This window comes from Alexandromys fortis, unplaced genomic scaffold (genome assembly GCF_014885135.2).
Source record: "Alexandromys fortis isolate MF-2015 unplaced genomic scaffold, M_Fortis_MF-2015_v1.1 scaffold_45, whole genome shotgun sequence".
Classification (NCBI taxonomy): Eukaryota; Metazoa; Chordata; class Mammalia; order Rodentia; family Cricetidae; genus Alexandromys; species Alexandromys fortis.
In genome coordinates this window covers 4038347-4059304 of record NW_026067926.1, presented here as the reverse complement: position 1 = coordinate 4059304, position 20958 = coordinate 4038347, and the positions used below count along the sequence as shown (strand labels likewise).

Below are 20958 nucleotides of genomic sequence, written 5' to 3'. Positions count from 1 at the left end.
ATCATCTGCTTTTATTCATGTCTTTGTCTTCAGAGGGTCCATTGAGGGAGGTCCTCTGCTTGTCACTCCAACTAGAGGCACCTGCCTGCCTGCCAGTATCCTGGCTCCTTATTTCAACCCGCTCATCTCTGTGCCCAGTGTCATCGAGTCTGGAGGACCTGGTCATCTTTTGCAAAGGATAAGATCCCCTTTCCTCATACATGAGCCCTCCATAGTACTTTTAAACACACACAGCTGACTGTTGCTGACCTCAGTCACTCTCACTGGCTCCTATCCAGTCCCATTGCTGTGCCCCAGCTCCCCTCTGCCCAGCCCAGTCCTTCCCTGCCTCTGGTACCCACTACTCTACTTTCTGCCTCTGTTAAGATGTGCTCATTTTTTTTGGCTTTGCATGTAGATGAGAACACATGGCATTTGTTAGAAGAATAATTTTGACAGTGGAAGCTAAAAGCTTTACTTATCGGCCTCGGTACGGTTTAACCCTAATTACTGTCCTTTTATGCACGGCTTCTGCAATCTCAAGCTCCGTCACCCTGTCACTTGGGCAGTTGTTGTCCTTTGCAGGGGACTCTTTGGAGGGCAGGATGTGATGTTTTTCTGAGCCGTTGAGTGTTTTTTTCAATGCCTTTCCTTCGCTTTCATAAGCAAACTGACTAAATAATAAATATTAGGAGTCTTTTTTTCCCTACAAAGTTATACAGATGGCAATCTGTGTTTTGTTTCTTTGTTGTTTTTTTTTCCCCTTAGCATTTGTTGCAGTTAAGATGTCCTGATCCAGCTTGGCTTTGTAGAAATGTTTCTTTTACATACGCCATATGCCTATAGTGCTTTCAAAACACTTGCTTCCTACCTGTCCTTTAAGAGGATTGAGACGGTGTCTTTCTGTAGGATAGGTAATGGTGGGTTGGGTGGGTGGGTGCTTAAATTCAGGGTTGTGTGGTTTATTTCATTTGGAGTAAGTAACCTTTCGGTCTACCCATATAGTCTTCTTATCACCCTGGAAATGTCTGCTTAATGAAATCTTCCCTCATACTGCTAGCCAATTTGTTTCAGGCCTCTCTTTCAGTTCTACCTACAAACTACACATTGCTGCAACTTCTCTGCCACCTTTCCAACATGTCTCTGCTCAGTTCTATTGTGGACCCTGACGCTAGAACTGAAATATCAGCTTCAAGTTTGTTCAGATTTTGCTTTCTGCGTCACTAGCACTGCTCTTGATAGCTGTTGACATGGAGTGCTCCTGAACTTACCTCACTTGCCGTGTGTGTGTGTGTGTGTGTGTGTGTGTGTGTGTGTGTGTGTGCGTGGTCAGGAGCATGCCATGTCCATGGCAGGAAGTCATGACAAGCTAAGATGTGAGTCCTCGCCTTCCAACCTTGTCTGAGACAGGGTCTTATTGTTCACCATTTTGTATGCAAGTTAGCTGGTCCTCCTGGGCATTCCATCTGCCTCCATCTCACCGAAGGAGAACTGGGCTTACAGACACACTCCACCATGCCTGGCTTTCACATGGGTTCCTGGATGCTTGCAGAGCAAGCGCTTTATTCCCGACCATCTCCCCAGCCCACCCTGCCGTTTCTTACCCTCTCATCTTTTTCATGCTGACATCTGCATCTAAGGATGTATTCATCGCCTGACTTCCGGTCCCGGTCAGGGCTTCTCTGGACGCTTCATTCACTCGCTACACATTTCCGCCTTTTCCTTTTTCTTTCAAGTGCTGTAATGAAGTTTGGTTGTTTTTGCTCTTCAGTACCTCCAGCAAACCTGTAGCTTCACAAGGGCAAGCCCTGTGTCTCTTTTATTTGTAGCCATAACCTTGGAGCTGGCTGGCAGACAGTAGGTGCTCAGTAAATGGCTATTGCATGGATAATATGATATGTCTTCATTACAGTGTTCTGGCTGTTCCCTAGAATATGCTAAGATAAATATTTAACTGTAAGAAAAGAAAGCCCCCTCATCCCTGAACTGGTTGTATGCTGTAGACCACATGCTTTGGGAAATCCTTTGTAAAGATCTTCAGCAGATCTCTCCCCTCAAGGAGCCCATGTCCCTTTGATTCAGGCCCTGATTTCTTCCCATGCTATTCACTCGGCAAGCAAGATATTCGGTGGCTCTGACTCATGCCCATTCTCTTGCCTGTGATGAGATTGGCTCCGTGACAAGGAGTGAAGATACAGGGACAGGCAGATAGCATCTCCTGATGATGGGGTCTAGTGGGGGGACTCGCACGGGAGAAAAGCAACACATAAACAGATATGCAAAGTCTTCACATGTCTGTGTTTAAAGCAACACGAGAAAGAAACTGTGGGACTAGAAAGTCATGTTGGCAAGTGGTAATGTTTGATCTGCAGGTGAGAAAGGGCAGGCCATGGAAAGAGCTTGGGTTAACTATGCTGGACAGAAAGAATAGTAAAGTCTTAGCATCAGACAGGACAGGCCTGGAGGCTTTGAGAGAGGAGGAAAAAGAAGAAGAAGAAGAAGAAGAAGAAGAAGAAGAAGAAGAAGAAGAAGAAGAAGAAGAAGAAGAAGAAGAAGAAGAAGAAGAAGCAGCAGCAGCAATGTGGAGTTGTTTTATATCAAAGCGAGCCAAGAATCCACACTTGTACAACTTAGACAAGTCTTGAACCTGACAAAATGCATTGGGAACCTCACAGCCACACTTCAGTAACATCAGAGCAAGGACTGTATGGGAGGAGATGGCTGTGCTCAGTGGGCTCAGTAGCAATAACTGCTTCTCCTTGGTCCCTGAATGATCAGGAAACCAACCTCTGATATCCTTTGAAGCCATGAAACTTAGTAAAGAAATTGATGTGCCTACAACTTTTGAGAGACAAAGACACAAGACTAATCCGCAGTCTAGTTTGCCCAAGGTACCTGGGGACTTGCCTGTGTCTGCTCCACCAGCTGGAGCAGGATCACTCTCCACTAGGGGGCACTGTTGTGATGCAGGAAGTGGGGCCAATTTGTGGAACTCATCCATGCAAATCCATCCATATCTCTGGGGACCCTGGTGTGTGAGATTGAAATATATTAAACTTACTAATTTGTTGTTGGTTGGAGATCTTGCAAGAACCCAGGAAGCTTCCAGTGGATCTGAGCACACACCTTAGGAGGTGAGGGGAGGTAGGAGACAAAGCGCAATGAAGATAAACATGCTCAGTCTAAGGAGGCTGGCATCCAAAGATGCTGGATTGGTCCCCTCCATCTTCACCTGACCCCGTGGTTTCCTGTCCCTCTGGAGTGTGAGCCACGCTCATCAACAAAAGGCAGACATTGGTGATCTGAAGAGTGTGGGAAAAGGCTAAAGTCACCTTTGTATGGAGCGGGAGAGCCACCTGGCCAGAGGAGCATGGCAAACCAGTCCTGTGTGCTAACATCCTTCATGTCGGCAGCTAGGAGTCTATGATGGAAGCCATGCTGACTAAGGTGTTTTCGGACAGAATTTGTTTTTAGGTGGGGGAGGGGGAGGGCAGCCAGCTTCAGGCCCTCGCTCCCACTTACAAAGCTCCATGGTGTTTGTCTACTTCAGGTCTCTACAGATGACCTGCCATTCTGTAGGAAGAGAAGGGGAGGAGTGAGCAAGCTATCAAGGAGGGAGAAAGCTTTGCTTGAGGTTCATCTGTGTACTGTCTCACACTGACTCGCGGCAACCTCAACGGGGATAATGACCCTCTCAGCGCCACTTGGAAGCCATTACTAGCTTGTTTCCTGGATGCTGGTGTCACTAGGGAGTATCCCACAAGAGAAAGCTGCATTGGAATGGATTCGAGTAGGTCGGCCCTAGCTAGAGAAAGGCCACGAAGCTCAGGTTTGTGTGAGGAGCTAAGATGGCTCTGTGCTGGCTGTGATGAAGGTCAGAGATAAGAGGCAACCAGCTGGATCTGCTTATAGTCCAGACATCGGTGTCACTTGACAACGCCACTTGACAACAGGTCATGTGTCATGGAGACATTCGGAGAGCAATGCAAAGCCCTGGAAAAACTCACGTGACATAGGCGTGGAGACTAGGAACGTGCATCCCCAAAGCCAAGAAGAAAACATTTTAGGGAGGATGGAATGAGAAGACGGCTCCAGATGCCACAGAAAGGTGCAATAAAACGGGACTAGCGTTGGAATTAGGGGCTGAGACTGTGGCTCGGTGGGTGGAATGCTTGCCTGGTTTGATCCCCAGCACTGCATAAACTGCACATGGTGACACACGTCTGTGATCCCAGCACTCAGGAAGTGGAGCCGTGAGGATCAGAAAATCAACGTCACCCCTGACCACACGATGAGTTTGAGCAGCAGGGCTACCTGGGCCCCATCACAAAACAAAACAAAACCCACACAGGTACACACACTAAAATTGGCACTTGGAGGTGGGCTCAGAGAGAGACACGTGGGAAGGAGACAGGATGGGAACCAGAGGCAGTGGGCTCAGGAATAAGACTAACGGGGGAGGGGGTGGAAACGTTAAGCTCTAGTTCAAAGTCTTTAGCTAGGAAGCAAAGCAGACACAAGAGAACTGCAGCATGAGAGGAAGCTGACCCCAGTCTCCCCCAAAAGACTTAAATCCAAAGAGGGAAATCAAATAGAAAACGGAAGTTCATTGAAGGAGAGGCGCAGTGTTTTATAGGCTATCACCTGCTCACCTCGCTTAGCCCTCGGGACAGCGAGGAAGTCTGAGCCACCCACCTGTTGCCGGTGCAGAAGCTAAAACGGAACTGCTCTGACTTAAACCCTAGCTGTTGTTTCTATTAATCCTGATCGTGCACAGCTCCCTTACCGGACACCAGTTACTCAGCTGCGCCAACTACAGTAAGCCTTGATCAAACACATACCGTGCACGAATATCACCAGGGCTGCCGACACCTGGCTACGCCAATGGCCAGGACCGGCAAGTCAGCCTCTGGGTAGAGCAGGAGAGAAATGAGGGCTCTTGACCTCTTCCTGACACCTCCTGAATTTGTCTATTGGTGAGTCCTCACAGGGATTTTACTGGCTTAACCCTGGGAGAAGGGCAGAGTGGAGGGGAAGAAGAGGGCAGAGGGGAGGGGAAGAAGAGGAGAAAAGCCCAGAGGAGGACAGCAGGCATGTAATTACCTCCAGCCAGTGTCCCCAGGCTCAGCCACAGATGGAGCCTGAGAAATTGAGGGCCAGTTGCCAGGAAACTTCTCAGGGCTGCTCACGCAGTCGCAAAAACACTCGACACCCACGGTTCCCTCCCCCCCCCCCAGCCTCCTATCCGGGCCAGCGTCTAGAGAAAAGACGCCTGCCATGTCCTCGCCACCCACCCACTCTTCAGCCACTTCAATCTTCCTTCCTTCAGTCTGCAGTGCAGGCATCCGTCTTCCTAAATGATATCAATGGAGACTTTTAAAAATAGCTTTTGGTAAGCTTGGGTTTCTGGATGACAAAGAACACGTGCTCACTGTCAAGAAGGGAAGCAAGTCCATGCACACAGAAAGCGAAAGGTGAATATAAATTCCCATTGCACACCACCATCCACTGCAGACCTCCCAAGGTCATTCTCCGAATGGAAGCACTGCTAAAAACGTCCTGGCCATCACTTCAGAAGTGTCCCATGCACATACATGCCAGCATATGGATGTAGGGCGTGAACGCAAATAGTGTCGCATTAACCTGATGGCAGCTTGCCTTTTCCACTTAATAATGCACCTTGGACGCTCTTCCATGCCTGTCTTTAAATAGATCTGTCTTGCTTTTAACAGACGCTTTATAATCTGCGGCGCAACCTCATTATGGTTTATTTAAACCACATCCTACTAATGGCACCCAGCTTTGTTCCTTGTCTTCATCTTTTACCCACGGTGTGTGGTAGTTAGGTTCGTGCTCACTGCTATAACAACAAACAAACAAACAAACAAACAAACAAACAAAATGCTTGTCCCTGGTTCACAATAGCTCAGAGAGGGCGAGGGCATCTCCTAGTTGGAGGGGGACCGCCGTCCCTTCTATTTGTTGAACTGGTCCCATTCTAGAGTCTTCTGCCCCAGAAAAGACAAGGGAAGAGGGTGGTGATGTTGTAGTATCACCTTGGCCTTGAAGCAACATAGCACATTTCCACTAACTCTTCCTGTCAAGCCCCAGCCGTGGTTCCTCCTTGGGTGTGGTAAGAAGGAAAGTAACCCTTGGGAACCTGTTGGGACAGAGCAAGCAACTCACAAAAGGCAGGAGGTCCCAAGGAGGAAAAATGGGGCATCTCTGTTGGATGCCTCTCCATCTCTACCACAATTCCTGCGGTGAGCATCCCCATCCCCCCCACATCTTCACACATTTGAGCAGATGAATTTGCAGACGCTCAATGGCCGTGTTCAGAGCCTGTGCGCGGGTCTCACCACCCTCCTAGAAGTGCTTGGTCGGTACTCCTGCCAGATCAGAAAGGCTTTCGTTCTTCACACGCTTGTTAAATTACAGGTGTCACCATTTATACAGCTTGAGGCTGCGGAGATGACCCTACAGGTAAGGGGCATCCGGGAAAGTGAGAGGACCCGAGTTCAGACCCTGAGAACCCATGTAGAGCCAGGCATAGACCTGGTAGCATGCGTCTGCAACCCTGTACTCCTAGGGGCAAGATGGAAATGGAGACAGGAGACTCCAAGAGCAGACCACCCAACTTGCCGTGCAAGGCAGTGAACAAGAGACCTCGTTCCAAACAAGATGGAAGTGAGGACTGAGGTTGTCCTCTGACTGCCACAAATATTTTGTGACACATGTATGCACTCCTCCCTCCCTCACACACCGCATCATCAGTGGATGAATGGTTTGTTATAGGTGAATAACCGGATCTCTCCATAATTTTCATTTGCATTCCTTTAAAAGAGTGTGTTGAGAGACAAAGAAGGTTTGCATGAACTTATTTTTCCATAGGTGGCTTCCTTTTGTTAGTGTTCCTTTCTTCTACTGGCTGTTTCTCCAGAACTTGCTATTTGTGAGGAGCCAAAGAAAATATATAAAATACTTAAATGAAAAAACATGAAGCCACCCCTCTGTGTTCCCAGCTGACCTGCTACAAGAATTAGCCAGTGCCGTTATTTTCCTTTTCCGTGCGATCCTTTCCCCTTGCAGAGACATATTTTTCTAATGTGCTTTAACTTCTCCATGGTTTCCATCTCATGCCTAGAAAGGCTGTCTTGGTGCCAAGATGAATTTTTCATGTTCTCACGTTTTCCTCCAGTGCTGAAGCTGCTCTTGCATCCAGACAGCAACACTGTTGCGTTGGTGAATCCCCCCCCCCATTCTCTGTGTCCCACTTACCACAGCCCCCAACCAGGAGCCAGAACTGCTGATAGCTGGGCTAATTGTGAAGTTGAAAGCAAGATGATTCTGTCTCTGAGCGTAGAAGAGATCTTGGCTGAGACACAGTAGGCTAAATAGCAGCTATCGGCTTGTTCCTGTCTGCATTGGTGGTGTATGACCCTGTACGTGGCTGCTATCTGTTGCGCATCCATTCCTTATGAGGGGCAAGTTATGGAGATTTTGTAATAAATAAATAAACTGTCTCTTGAATTCTGATATTGAAGACTCTGAATGCATGCTGGCCACTAAAAGAACCCAGTGTCCCCTGCATGCCTTTGTCACATCTGCCCCTGCACGACAAACCCCACAGTGCTCATGTATGGCTTTGCTAGAGACCTTTGATAACTAAGAGTCACCACAGAAGGGGCAGAGAGACTGGGTGATGTTGTCTTCCCTCAACAGCTAGAAGGGCCTGCCAAGGGCTGGGCCACCTGTGGATTTTATCCCCAGGGAAAGAGTCCTTATCTCCACACTGCCACCAAATTTCAAAAAAAAAAATGTATTGGTTCTTTGAGGATTTCATACAATGTGTTTATCATATTCATCCTTCCGCCAACTTTTCCTAGCTCCACCCCCTTTCCTTCCCACCCAACTTTGTGGCCTTTTGTTTCCTCTCAAGGCACGTTTGTACTGCCCGAATGTTCTCAGATATGAGATCTTCCACTGGAGAGCAGTTGACTTTTCTTAGGGGAAGCTGTCTCTCTCTCTCGCCTAGCAGTTAACAGTTGCTAATGAGTCCATGACTAGGAGCAGGACTTCGTGTCCAGCGCCCCTCCCCGTGCTGGATTCGGTCAGGCTTGCACTTGCACAGGTCTTATACATGCCAACACAACTGCTGTGAATTCATACGCACAACTGCCCTGCTGTGTCTGGAAAACACTGGCTCCTTGTAGTCGTCCACCCTCTCTGGCTCTTACACTCTTCCCGGCCCTCCTTCTGAAATGATCCCTGAGCCTTTAGAGGAGGGGAAAGGGTCCATATTCCTCATAGGGCTGAGTATTCCACAGACTCTCCTCTCTGCCTCTTGGCCAGTTATACATCTCTGCTGATCATCACCTAATGTCCAGAGCATCAACTTCCTATCTTTAGGGCAGCCTTGACAGTGAGGGGTTGATCAGTTGACTGGTTGATGGGCTTTGGGTGCCAACAAGAACTACCTGGAAACTTTGGGGGCCTAGAGGAAACTGGCTTCAGACATAAACCCTCTGCCAGAGAATAAGTGTCCAGTTCTTGGGGGAAGCTGAGTTCGGATGCACAGCCCCGCTTCAGTTCATTTGTCCACAAGGCTGTTAACTCCCTAAAGGGGAAAAGGTGTGATCTTTGTATCCGTGGAATGTAGCAGATGCTAAATGAATGCTTATTTAATTAACGAACACCTGAATGTATGGTGGTACAGGAATAGGCCGTATTGATGCAGAGATGTGCCAGGAAGGATTCCTGCCTTTAGGGACCTGACACTAAAGGATGCTCAACTCAGAGAATGGGTCAAGAACAGACCACCTATGCATCAGGTCCCGTAGGATCCTAAAGGATAGAAGTGAATGTCTCACTCCTGTAGGCAAAGTCAGGGAAGGCTTCATGGGAAAGGCAACACTCCGCTATACAGGCTAAGACATGCTTCATGCTAGGGCACATGCCAAAGGTCCCTCAGCATGGAAAACAGCCTAGGGAAGGACAGACTGGACCTTAGATAGTCCACTCTGGCTGTAACCCAGCAGTGGCCACCGCCAGAATCAAAAGAGCCGTAGATGTGCTGTCTGGTTCAGTATTGTATGGGCAATAGTAACTGTTTGAGCTTAAACCGGATTTAGAATTTTGCTCCTGGGTCACTTAACCATCAGGTTGCTGCTCTGGACACAGAAGGAAGTAGCCTCTTGACACAGGCCGGGTCTACCCCAGTCAAAGAGTAAATGGCCACAGGTGTCTGGAGCTTGGCCGGCATGGAGGTTTAGCAGGTTTTCTTTCAGAATCCGCTCTTTGCAATGAGGCCTCTTCCCTCCGCCATGGCTGCTAATTATCCCTCTGGAGACCCGCGGTGCTTTTCAAGGAGCCTTGCTGCCCACTTAGGAGCTAATAAATCACCAAAGTCCCCCAGGCAGCTGGGCCTTCCAGAGCACAAGTGCAGAACACACAGATTTAGCAAAAAGGAAGCTTGCCAGGGACTCTGTAATAATCAGAGGCATGCCTACTCCATGTTCCCAACAATGCCCAGTTCCAGCAGGCCCCGTGTGTGCGGGATGCACCTTGTGCGGACAGCGGGAGCTGAGGAAGCCATCTGTGTGCTGCTGGGTGGTCAATGTGAGTCAGAAATCTAATTTGCAGAGAGCCCCGAGATGATGAAAACCTATCATGGTTTGGATAGGGAGTGCCCCCCAAAAGGCTAGCATGCTGAGAGTTTGGTCCCCAGATGGTGGCGCTATAGAGTGGACACAGCCTAAAACTGGCACGTATGCCGTCACCAAATTGGTTGGTCCATTGACTGAATTCACACTAAATGTCTTGAAAGACCTGGAGCCTTGCTGGAAAAAAAAATGCCTCACTGGGGGAGAGGGCATTTTGAAGGTTCTATTGTGTTCATTCAGCCCCCTCTCCAGTTTCATATTCACTGGGGGAATCATTTCCTTAGCACCTACTATGAGCCGTGTATGTAAAGACATGTGCGGTAGAGTTTCTACCTCAAGACATTAACGTTAGCTAGGCCTGGAGAAGTGAAGTCTCCTGCTCCCCATGCTGGGGGTCTGCACCTAAACTCAGCTCCCCACAAGCATTGGTGGCTTCCTTTCCTGGCAGAAAGTTCTACACATGGGTCTAGCTTCCTACAGGTCACCCAGGGCCCCAGCAGTTCACCTGGTGGTCAGCTCTGTGCTGTGTGCTCCCCACCAGGAAGATCCCGCCTCAATGTGGGCCCAGGAATAGCAAAACCAGCTGCTCACCCACTGAAACCTCTGGAATCACAAGCTAAAAGAAACTGTCCTCCCTTAAGATGCTCTTCCCAACTATCTTGTCATGTCTGGAAAAAAAAAAATCCAATTTTTCTCTCTAGTAAGTTCTGCAAGAATCTTTGAGTTTTTCCTTCAGATGACACAGCACAGAATTCTGAGGTGTGGGACAGGCAGTAATGCATGTCTCCCCCTCCCCCCAGCCCGTCTCATTCTTCCCAAGTGAAAGCCTTCTCTTTCTCTTGCTCCCCTCAATGGATATTTTCAGAGTTGCCTCCTCCCCAGCACTGAGAATACAGCTATGGACAAAGACAACAATCCAAACCCTGAGCGCTCACAGCCCTATCGCGGTGGTAGGAACTCTAAATACACTATTAAAATGGATGGGGGCCTAAGGATGTGACTCCACGGAGAGAACGTTTGCCAGGCATGCACACCCTGGGTTTGATCCCCAGAACCACAGAAACCTCGTGTGGTGGCACAAACCTGTGATCCCCGCACTCATCAGACGAAGGTTAAAAAAAAAAATCAGAAGTTCAAGGTCACCCTTGACTACAAAGGAAGTTTGAGGCCAGCCGAAAATACATGAGACTTTGTCTAAAAAGAATTAAAAATACCAAGCCATGGACCCTTACCCCATTCTCACTGAGTAGGGATGTATGGGGGAGCAATATGGGGCACACTGTGGCCATTACTTATGACAAGCTGTGTGAAGGCTGTGTGGCACAGTCTGTTCCATTCGCCTCTGCTCACCAGGAACATCGGCTTTCACACTGAGGCTTCTGGGCCCTGCGTTCAGAGCTTCTGGGCCCTGCATTCCAAGTTTCACATTGGAAAATGGGAGGCGGCGGTGGGGAAGAGACAGAAATATTTAATAAATAAATAAATTAATTAATTAAAATAAAAATAAAAAAGAATTAATCTGGCTTGGGTCCGGGCGAAGTGCTTCTCCAGGAGCTCCCAGGGTCGTCGCCAGGCGGCAGTGCTGCACCCTAAACTGGGGAGCTAGCGCAGAGAGCAACACAGATACACTGTGAGAGGCGCCCCTTTGCGCTTCATTTTCTTTCCTGCCTCTGGAGTGAGTGGTGGAAGCGGAACTGGGATTTCCCACCTCAGTCCGTTTCTTCTATGGCCACAGCGACATCTTAAAAACAATGGGGAAAAAAAGTCTTCCCAGGATTCCCTGCCAAGGCCTTCCTCTGCCAGAATGCTGAAGAAGTGCTAAGCTTATAGACCTGTACTGATGTCTTAACACTTGTAAGCCACACTGTGGTTTGTAACGGTGTCTTCAAAGACCAATTTGTTACTAGCTTAGCCCCCAGCCGGTGGTGCTAGTGGGAGTCGTAGAGGTCGTAGAACCTCTAAGAGGCGGGGCCCAGTGGGAGGCCTTTGATCACTGAACTGTGCTTGTGAAGAGGGTTTTAGTGCCAGCTCCTTTTGCGCTTCCTGCCTGCGAAGCAGACCTTCTTCAACCACGTGTTCCCCTACATGTTCACCAGGGGCCCCAAGAAATGGAGCCCACTAACCACATGCTGGACCATCCAACACCGTGAGCCAAAACAAACGTGTTTCCTTATCCGTTGATTATGTGGAGCTTTATGTTGTTGTCACAACAACAGAAAGCTAACCCATCCAGGACCCTTCCCAACATGCCTGTTTCTGAGATTTGATGGTGGGCTGGGTTATATGCCGATGGCAAGAATAAACAAGAGGCATGTCCAGATAGCTAGCTAATACTCTCTGGTAATAAAAGGAGACATAGAGATAATTACCAAAAGGCAGGATGATGCTGATGAATGCAAAACGCCAGGAGATGACAAGGAAGGGTCGCAGATGTGTGACTTCAGTTTGGATTTGTAAAGAGGGGGAAGAATTCGTCAGAACAAGCAAGACAAAAGCCGGTACCAACCCTTGCAAAATGAAAAACCCAGGAGTGTGAAGACAGCTCAGCCGGCCACGTGTTTGCCACATAAGTGAGAGGACTTCCAGCCTTAGAATCTACACAGAAAGCTGAGCGCAGTGGTAGTGGCAGATGCTTGCAATCTCTGTGCTGGGGAGGCCGAATTGCATGGATCCCCTGGGGCTCCACCGCTGCCAGCCTAGCTGAAGCGGCAAACTCCAAGCCAATGAGAGACCTGGTCTCATGATGAATGATACCTGGGGTTGACTTCCAGCCTCCACACGTAAGTGTGTGCACATACAGACTCACAGGCATATGTACCCACAAAAGGAAAAGAAAAGAAACAAAAACTACATTCGACAAAAGAAAAACACGTATGAGAAAAACTCTTGTGTTTGGAGAGCAGGTTTTATGTTCAGTGTGGCATGACCATCAGCTAACCAGGAACTGAAGGGGATTAATTCATATTCCACAGAATACAGGCTTTATTCAGAAGAATCACCGAGGCTTGAGTTGATTGGGTTTGCTTTAGAGAGTCTCCCCTGGTGGCAGAGTGGATTGAAGCCAGGAGAAGCATGCGAGAGGGGAAGCTACGGCAGCAGAGAGAAAACATGGGTGGACACCCTGTGACTTGGTGAGGAGGACACAGACTTGGGAAGGTTGGGAAGGCAGACGTTCCCAGGAAAAAAGACAGACATGGCCTTTATAGCAGTCAGATTTGAGGAGGAAGGTAGTAAGTTCGGTTGTTGAGGTGAAGTGTTCAGTCCTCAGGCAGGCAGGCACTGCCGTGGAGAACACAGAACAGCTGAAGTTACAGATTCCATTTCGACGTATGAATCACCTCCCACACGATGACTAAAGGCTGGGAGAGGAAGTGGGTCATTCAGGATGATTGCAGAGAAGACGAGAAAGGGGAAATAGCCTATTGGAAAGATCCAGAACAGATTGGAGAAAGTCAGGAATTTGAAAGAGACTGAGAATCCAGAACATTCCTGGATTAGAGAGGTCGTTGGCTCCATTGAAATCTCAAATATATAGAGAAGGGCTGGAGCGATGGCTCAGCAGTTAAGAGCACCGGCTGCTCTTCCAGAGGACCCAAGTTCAACCAGCACCCATATGGGGGTTCACAATCCTCTATAACCCCAGTTCCAGAGGATCAGACACCCTCTTCTGGACTCCACGGGCATTGCAAACACCTGGTGCACCTACGTAGATGCAGGAAGACTTCCCATACACAAAACTTTGTCCAGAGAAATCCAGACTGTGACTAACTGTGGGAAAATCCTTGCGGAGCAAGTTAAAACAACAGATGGGGCACAAGTCCAAACAACAAGTGTAGGAATAGCCTCCCGGTATTTTTTCCCAGCACTACACAGAAAGGAAGGGATACAGTCTCAAGAGGGGTGTGCAGTGGGAGCAGCAGTCTGCTGTTTGCTAGAAACTGTAAACAAGCAAAATTCCATCTGTGGCACAGGAGAAAAGGAAAACCTTAAGGCGCAGTCTCATGTCCCCACCTGTGTGTGCAGGGCATGGAGGGGACATCCAGCCTCCCCCCATGGTATCATCACAGGCTCCAGGCTCTGGTCCAATGACCTAGAGGAAGATGAATATAGAAGTATAGAGATGAATAGCCAGAGTGCTCTATGGGGAGTTAGAGAAAGGCTGCTGTGCACAGGAGCCCTGCAACTTTTGGCATGACTGCTGTGAACTTATAATCTCTCTCTCTCTCTCTCTCTCTCTCTCTCTCTCTCTCTCTCTCTCTCTCTGTGTGTGTGTGTATGTGTATGTGTGTGGTGTGTATGATGTGCTCATGTATACAAGTATTTATGCATATATGTGTGGACATGTGTCTGTGTGAGTTGTGCACGTGGATGCATTTGTGTGTGTGCATGTACACCGAAGCTAGAGGAGGTCCTTGGGTGTCTTGCTCTGACACTCCCCCTACACCTCATTCCTTTGAGATGGGGTCTCTCGCTGCACCTGGAGCTCAGCTGGTAACCAGCAAATCCCAGCCATCCTCTTGTCTCTGATGCCTCTACAGCACTGTGGTTACAGGCATGCTCAGCCACACATGGCAATTTTTGTGGTTACCAAAATCCAGGCCTCACGCTTTCGCAGCCCGTGCGCATGCCCGCTGATTTACTCTCCAGGCAGTAGCCTGGTCCCTTTATTTTAGCACTGATTATGTTGGCTTTGCAACCCATGTGCCTCTTAGGAATTAGAATGGTAGAGTGTCTATTAGTGTCCAACAGCGGGACACTGTGCCACTCTGGAGGTCACCAGAATTGATCAGAATTTTCCAAACTAACAAAGGGGGAGATGTTAATAGATGCTGAAGGCAAAAGTTTACAGTTGTTCTCCTAAAGCTTGGGAAATATTGCCTTCATTGTTTCCTTCTCAGATAGGCCCTATTGTACTAAGGAATTAAGCAAAGAATTGTATTTAATGGCCTATCAAACACCAAGTTTCTATGCTGGGGAAGAACTTTGCATGAATAACTCCCACAGAGTTTGGAAAACCATTAAAAGTGGTTTAAGGCCCTGCCCCATAAATGCAATGTATCTACTCTCATCATTAACCCCACTCATCTAATTATAATGTATGCAAAAATTTGTCCAGGAAACTCCATCCTAAGATTCTATTGAAATGCATTTGGGGTTTTTTTATTTCCCCCATTCCTTCTCCTCCTTTTGAGACAGGGGAGTCGCATTAAGTAGCCCAAGCTACCCTTAAATTCATAATCCTCCTACTCTGCCTTCCAAGTTCTGGGGTTACAGACATGCTACCATACCTGGCTTGATATCCCACATGTAAAACTTGGCCCACCTTCGTCCTGCCTCAATGTGATGTGCCCGACTTTGTTGACTCCCCATGGGAAGCCTTATCCTCTCTGGGGAGTGGATTGGAGGTTGGGGAAGGTGGGGGAGCGGGAAGAGGGGAAGGAGTGGGAACTGGGGTTTGTATGTAAAATGAGAAAAGATTGTTTAAAAAATATTTTAAAATTTTTGATAAATATGGAATTATTAAAATGGAATAAAGGGATAAAATAAGAAAAGAATACAAAGTCAAAATTAAAATAAAACTTGGCTCAGTTCATAGTAATAACCACTATTAAAACATTCAGCCCATAAGCGTTGAAATATACCTTGGCTCTTGAAAGAAAATTATCAGTTGCTTCGGCTTTCCTGCACAGTGAATGTAGAGCCTAAGGATGGGTGTCCAAGGAAGGCTAAGGAAGTGAGTGAGCACAGGTGAACCACAAGCCCAGCACACCTGTTCTCACAAGTGGACCACGAGCCCAGCACACCTGTTCTCACATGTGAACCACGAGCCCAGCACACTTGTTCTCACAAGTGGACCACGAGCCCAGCACACCTGTTCTCACATGTGAACCACAAGCCCAGCACACCTGTTCTCACAAGTGAACCACGAGCCCAGCACACCTGTTCTCACAGGTGGACCATGAGCCCAGCACACCTGTTCTCACAGGTGGACCACGAGCCCAGCACACCTGTTCTCACAGGTGGACCACGAGCCCAGCACACCTTGTTCTCTGAATCTAGTAGAAGGGCCTGGGGAGGGATAAAGAAAAAGTCAGTTTCAAGATGGGATAGAGGAAAATAGAAAGAGTTGGGCTATGAGGGTTTATACCTTCCTTGTGTGGGGGCACTGGCCCCATATTAAGAGAGAATAAGAGGAGCAGAGCTGGGAGCTTACAGAGAGAATGTGAAACATTGCCGAATGAGAGGGGTGCTGTACAAACACACAGCTGAAGAGTCAGCCAAAGCTAGAACTGATAACTGTCTGAAGGCAATCCCGTCTGCTGGTTGGAAGCTTGGGTGCAGAATTGGAAGTGATGAACAGTTGGAATGCTACATCGTTAGAGACTGAGAGACTAAGTGTTACATGGTGATGATATTGAAATTATTGATCGTTGGATCCAGAATATGGAAGAAATTGAAATTGAGAAGCTCATATATAATTTTTTAATTGATTTTATTGATCTATACATTTTTCTCTGGTCCCCTCCCCTTCAACCCTCTCCCATGGTCCCCATGCTCCCAATTTACTCAGGAGATCTTGACTTTTTCTACTTCCCATGTGGATTAGATCCATGTTTGTCTCTCTTAAGGTCCTCACTGATGCCTAGGTTCTCTGGGGTTGTGAACTGTAGGCTGGTTTTCTTTGCTTTGCTCATAGACAAATTTGAGGAGCGGTATAATGAGTTTGGAACTGCGGTAAAGGTCAAAGGAGACAAAGCTGTAACCAATCATTCCCTGGGGCGGCTGTAACAGACTGGAAACCAGACAACACTGAAACACCAGAAGTGATTCTTCTACGTGTCGGAGGTCAGACGGCTAACACTGTCGGTCTCCTGGATGTACTGTGAAGGAGCACTGCTCTGGGCCTGTGATGGCTTCTGGTGACAACAGTGTTGTTCTTGGCCTGCAGGTTTGCTGATTTACTGTGCCAGCTTACCCTCTTCCCCGTGTGGCTAAGGTCACTGCCATGGATTTGAGTCCCGCACATCCAGGAATGGGATTTCCCTTTTACCTCTGCACGGGCTCGTTCCCCCAATAAAGTCACACCCACAGGTCCCATGTGGATTATCTTTGGGGGAGTCCTCACTAAATTCTTTCCACTGCCCTAAAATAAATTGCAGAGTGAAACATTTTAGAAATGTATCAGTTTCAATGACAAGGCCCAAGGTTTTCCTATAAGAGTGTCTAAAGTAGTGACTCTCAACCTGTGGGTCACCACCCCTCTGAGTTGGGGTGGTCAACCGACCCTTTCATAGAGGTCACCTAAGGCAATCAGAAAACTCAGATATTTGCTTTATGATTCATAACAGGGACAAAGTTACAGTTATGAGATATAGCAGCAAAAGTAATTTTATGGTTGGGGGTCACCACAGCATGAGGAACTGTGTTAAAGGGTCACAGTGTTAGGAAGGTTGAGACGCACTGCTCTAGAGGAAAGCAGAGAAACACGGGTGGTGGAGTCGAAGCTGGAAAGCTGTGAGCCAGGGGGAGCTGACAGGAGGCAGGGAGGATGCTGGGAATGGGGAGTCTGGGACGCCAGCAAGTGTGAGGATGGACGCCTTAGGGGCTGATGAAATGTCCAGTTGGAGGGCAGTAGGACTGGGGAGGGCTTGGCTTAACTCTGCTTTCCTCTTGGCCTCCCCTGACTCAGTGTGAACTTTAAAGGTAAGCTTTAAAACAGGTCTAGCCCAAAATATTTTCGTTGACTTGGTTTAGGATAGAAAGAACCCAGAGATCTTTATTTAAATAGAGGTGTAGGGAAGAAAGAAAGAAACTAAGAAAGAAAGAAGCAGAGAGGACGAAAGAAAAGAGTTACATCCTCATGTAATGCTCCTGTGCTGCTGGCAGCAAGAAATGCTGGTTTAAAGACAAGACATGACCTTCAAAAAAAAAAAAGAGCGATGAGGGCAGGAGAGAGATACTTGTGGACAGGGGTGTTCTCCATCAAGGCTGGAGAGAGAGACTTGTGGACTGGAGACTGCAGAGTTGCTACCTTCATCCCTACTAGTCCCAAGCAGAGCCAGAAAATTAAAAACAAGGGGAAGAGGGCTGCATTGCCTGACTCTGCGGGAGGTGGCTACCAGCCTGGAGAGGTAGGTCTGAGCTTCCTACAGCCTACACAAAGGGTGTAATTCAGATGCTCTTCCATAGAAGACGTCAGAACTCATTTCTAGAACCGTCGCTATTCTTGCAAAAGCAGGCTTTTTGCTCCTTTAAAAAAAAGATTTTAATATATTTGAAGAAAATTTTTTCTTTGCCAGGATAATACTCAGTGGCTTACTTTGTATTTTTTGAATGCATAATAAACACATTAAAAATTTCAAGCAGCGTAAAAGATTATACAATCAAATGTTATTCTCATTTATCCCCGATTGCCTGGCTCTCCCCGCCCACATACAGTTTCCCCACAGCACTAGTACAATTGTCTGAGTCCTGCATCTCCTTCCTGAGATAAGAAGCCTTATCTGGCCTTTCTTCGTTAGGAAGGATAGGGTCATTCTTCGTGAAAGTCGCCACGATACCAAACTCTGTGGCTGTTGGAGTCCCTTATATAATGGTGCAGTGTTTGTGTGCACTCTAAACTCATCTCTAGGTGATTGGCTTATAGAACATAATACAGGGTGAACATTGTATACAAAAAAATATCTGTATATGTTTAGCATGTATGCATTTTCCTAAAATATTTTGTGTGTGTGTGTCTCTGTACAGTCTGTGTGTGTGTGTGTGTATGTGTGTGTGCGCGCGCGTATGGCAGGTCATGCATATGGCGACCAGAGGACAGCCTCAGGTACCATTCCTCATCTTTCACCTTGTTTGAGACAGGTTCTCTGTTTCTCTGTTGCATATACCAAGCTAGCTGGCCAATAGCCCCCAGAGAGTCTCTCCCCATCTTGCATAGGAGTGCTGGTATTCACAGACATACAGACACCCATCTTTACATGGATTCTAGGGATCCAAACTCAGGCCTTTATGCTTGCCTGGCCTCCCCATTTTCGATCTCCGGTTGGTCGGCTCTCATGGCCGTAGAACCCATGGATCCAGAGGTTTACTGTATGTTGGAGATCATCACATAGTAATGCATGTAGATGTACGGGACCCTATTAGTTAGTTAAACAATTTGTTTAACCCGTAGTGACAAATATTCAGTTTGTTTCTGCCTTAAAGAAACCCTTGTTAATTTTATTTTAAAAATTCACCATGAGTTGAAGTGAATTCCCTCAGTAAGTAAGAAACTCAAATGGAACAGGAGAGAGAGGCCCGCGTGGGTTACCAAGTGGAGAGAGCTAACAGCAGTCCCCCAAACCAGCCAGGTTCTCTGATGACGTGTTGCTTCTGCTCCCCCAGGAGCCTGATGCCCAGGACCTTGGAGACTCAGATCACACTAGAGAAGACGCCTAGCTATTTCGTCACGCAAGAAGCCCCTCGACGGATCTTCAACATGTCGCGAGACACCAAGCTGATTGTGGTGGTGCGGAACCCCGTGACCCGCGCCATCTCCGACTACACACAGACACTTTCGAAGAAACCGGACATCCCCACCTTCGAGGGCCTGTCTTTCCGCAACCGCAGTCTGGGCCTGGTGGACGTGTCTTGGAACGCCATCCGCATCGGCATGTATGCGCTGCACCTGGAGAGCTGGCTGCGGTACTTTCCCCTGGCCCAGATCCACTTCGTCAGTGGCGAGCGGCTCATCACTGACCCGGCTGGCGAGATGGGGCGCATCCAGGACTTCCTGGGCATCAAACGATTCATCACAGACAAGCACTTCTACTTCAACAAGACCAAAGGATTCCCTTGCTTGAAAAAACCAGAGTCGACCCTCCTGCCGCGATGCCTGGGCAAATCAAAAGGGAGAACTCATGTCCAGATCGACCCTGAAGTCATAGACCAGCTCCGGGAATTTTATAGACCTTATAATATTAAATTTTATGAAACTGTCGGGCAGGACTTCCGGTGGGAGTGAGTCTCAGAGGTACAAGAGCCCCACTCTTGTCTCTTCCACGAGGTTCGCTCCCAGAGACCCTGGTCCTCGTCTCCAGTCCTTCTTCCCATCTTGAACCCTATGATGGATCATCTTGGAACCAGGAAGCTGAATAAAGGCCGAGAGACTGGTGGTCCCTGCTCTGTCCGGGAAAATTCTACCTGCTTCTGGCATAGCCATCCAGTTCCAGAATCTGCTCCGTTCCACCTGTGAGAGGCCTTGGGGAATTGCTGTCAGAAGAGTGGATCTCCCGGTGTCGGGGGATATTCTGCATGGAGATGGTTCTGTTGCTGTGAGAACGGCGGTCCATGCCATCACTGTACGCTTGGTGGTGGACTTGTTAATTCCATGTGGCATGTACCTTCCCTCTGAACTTCATCTCCCCCGCAGCAGCCCTGAGCGGTAGGCTAGGAGAACGCCCACCACCCTCCTCAGAACGCAGCAGCTCATCAACAGTAGGCAGCGCCAAAAACCCTTCTCTGGCCACTCCAGGAGATGGACTCTGTGATGATGAAACAAGCCAGTAACTTCAAAGCCTGTGGTCTCCACTGTGCTTGGAGGAAGCTGTCTTTGAATAGCACTCTCTGACTCTCCCCGCTCCCTGTGGACAAAAGCACATAACTCTGCTGTTACGGGTACTTTCTTCACACGAGCTTTCATGTTCGGCATGCACGGAATCATGCTTGTCCATGTGAAATAAATATGGCTCTCTCGTGTCCTTAACCCTGAGTGTTTCTCTCTAAGCCTGGCTTTCCTTCATCAGTAAAGCCCATTGGAAGAAGTAGTCAGTGATGTGGAAGACCTTGGGGGACAGTCAGGGGTGGGTGGGGGTGTGAAGACTGTGTGGGGAGAAACCAGGGTGGAGATGGGAGTGCCTTCTAGCTGTAAGGGTCTGGAACAGAAAGATTGCATCAAGATCTGTAAGGGACGTGTTCATTTTATTCCTGTATCTTCAGGGCGAGGCATTGAACCCAGACCCTTGCACATGCTAGGCAAATGTTCTTTAAGATATAGCCCAGCCATTTTTGCATTCATTTCTTACCGTGTTAGTGTGTTGTGTATATATGTGTTCAGAATGGCACATGTATGTGTGGATGCACATGTGTGCACATGTATGTGGAAGCCAGAGCTCAGTCTTAGGTGTTATGCATCAAGCAGGCTATCCACACTGTTTTTTTAAGACAGACCTATCTTGAGGCTAGTGTTAGGGTATTGTTTCTCAGGTAGACTGTCCACTTTGGTTTTTGCTTGTTTTGAGGCAGAGTCTCTTACTTTTCTGGAGCTTGCCAGTTAAGC

General features: G+C 48.0%; 1 protein-coding gene across 1 annotated transcript in view; it reads left to right on the top strand.

Annotated features, from left to right (window-relative positions):
- The window catches only part of Hs3st2 (heparan sulfate-glucosamine 3-sulfotransferase 2), a 98976-nt gene extending 78542 nt beyond the window's left edge, over nucleotides 1-20434 (top strand). The window contains exon 2 of the mRNA XM_050143351.1: nucleotides 19026-20434. Within this exon, the coding sequence (XP_049999308.1) occupies nucleotides 19026-19644 (619 nt within the window). The 3' untranslated portion in view covers nucleotides 19645-20434. The remainder of the gene's footprint in view (nucleotides 1-19025) is intronic.
- Nucleotides 20435-20958: the final 524 nt, after the last annotated feature.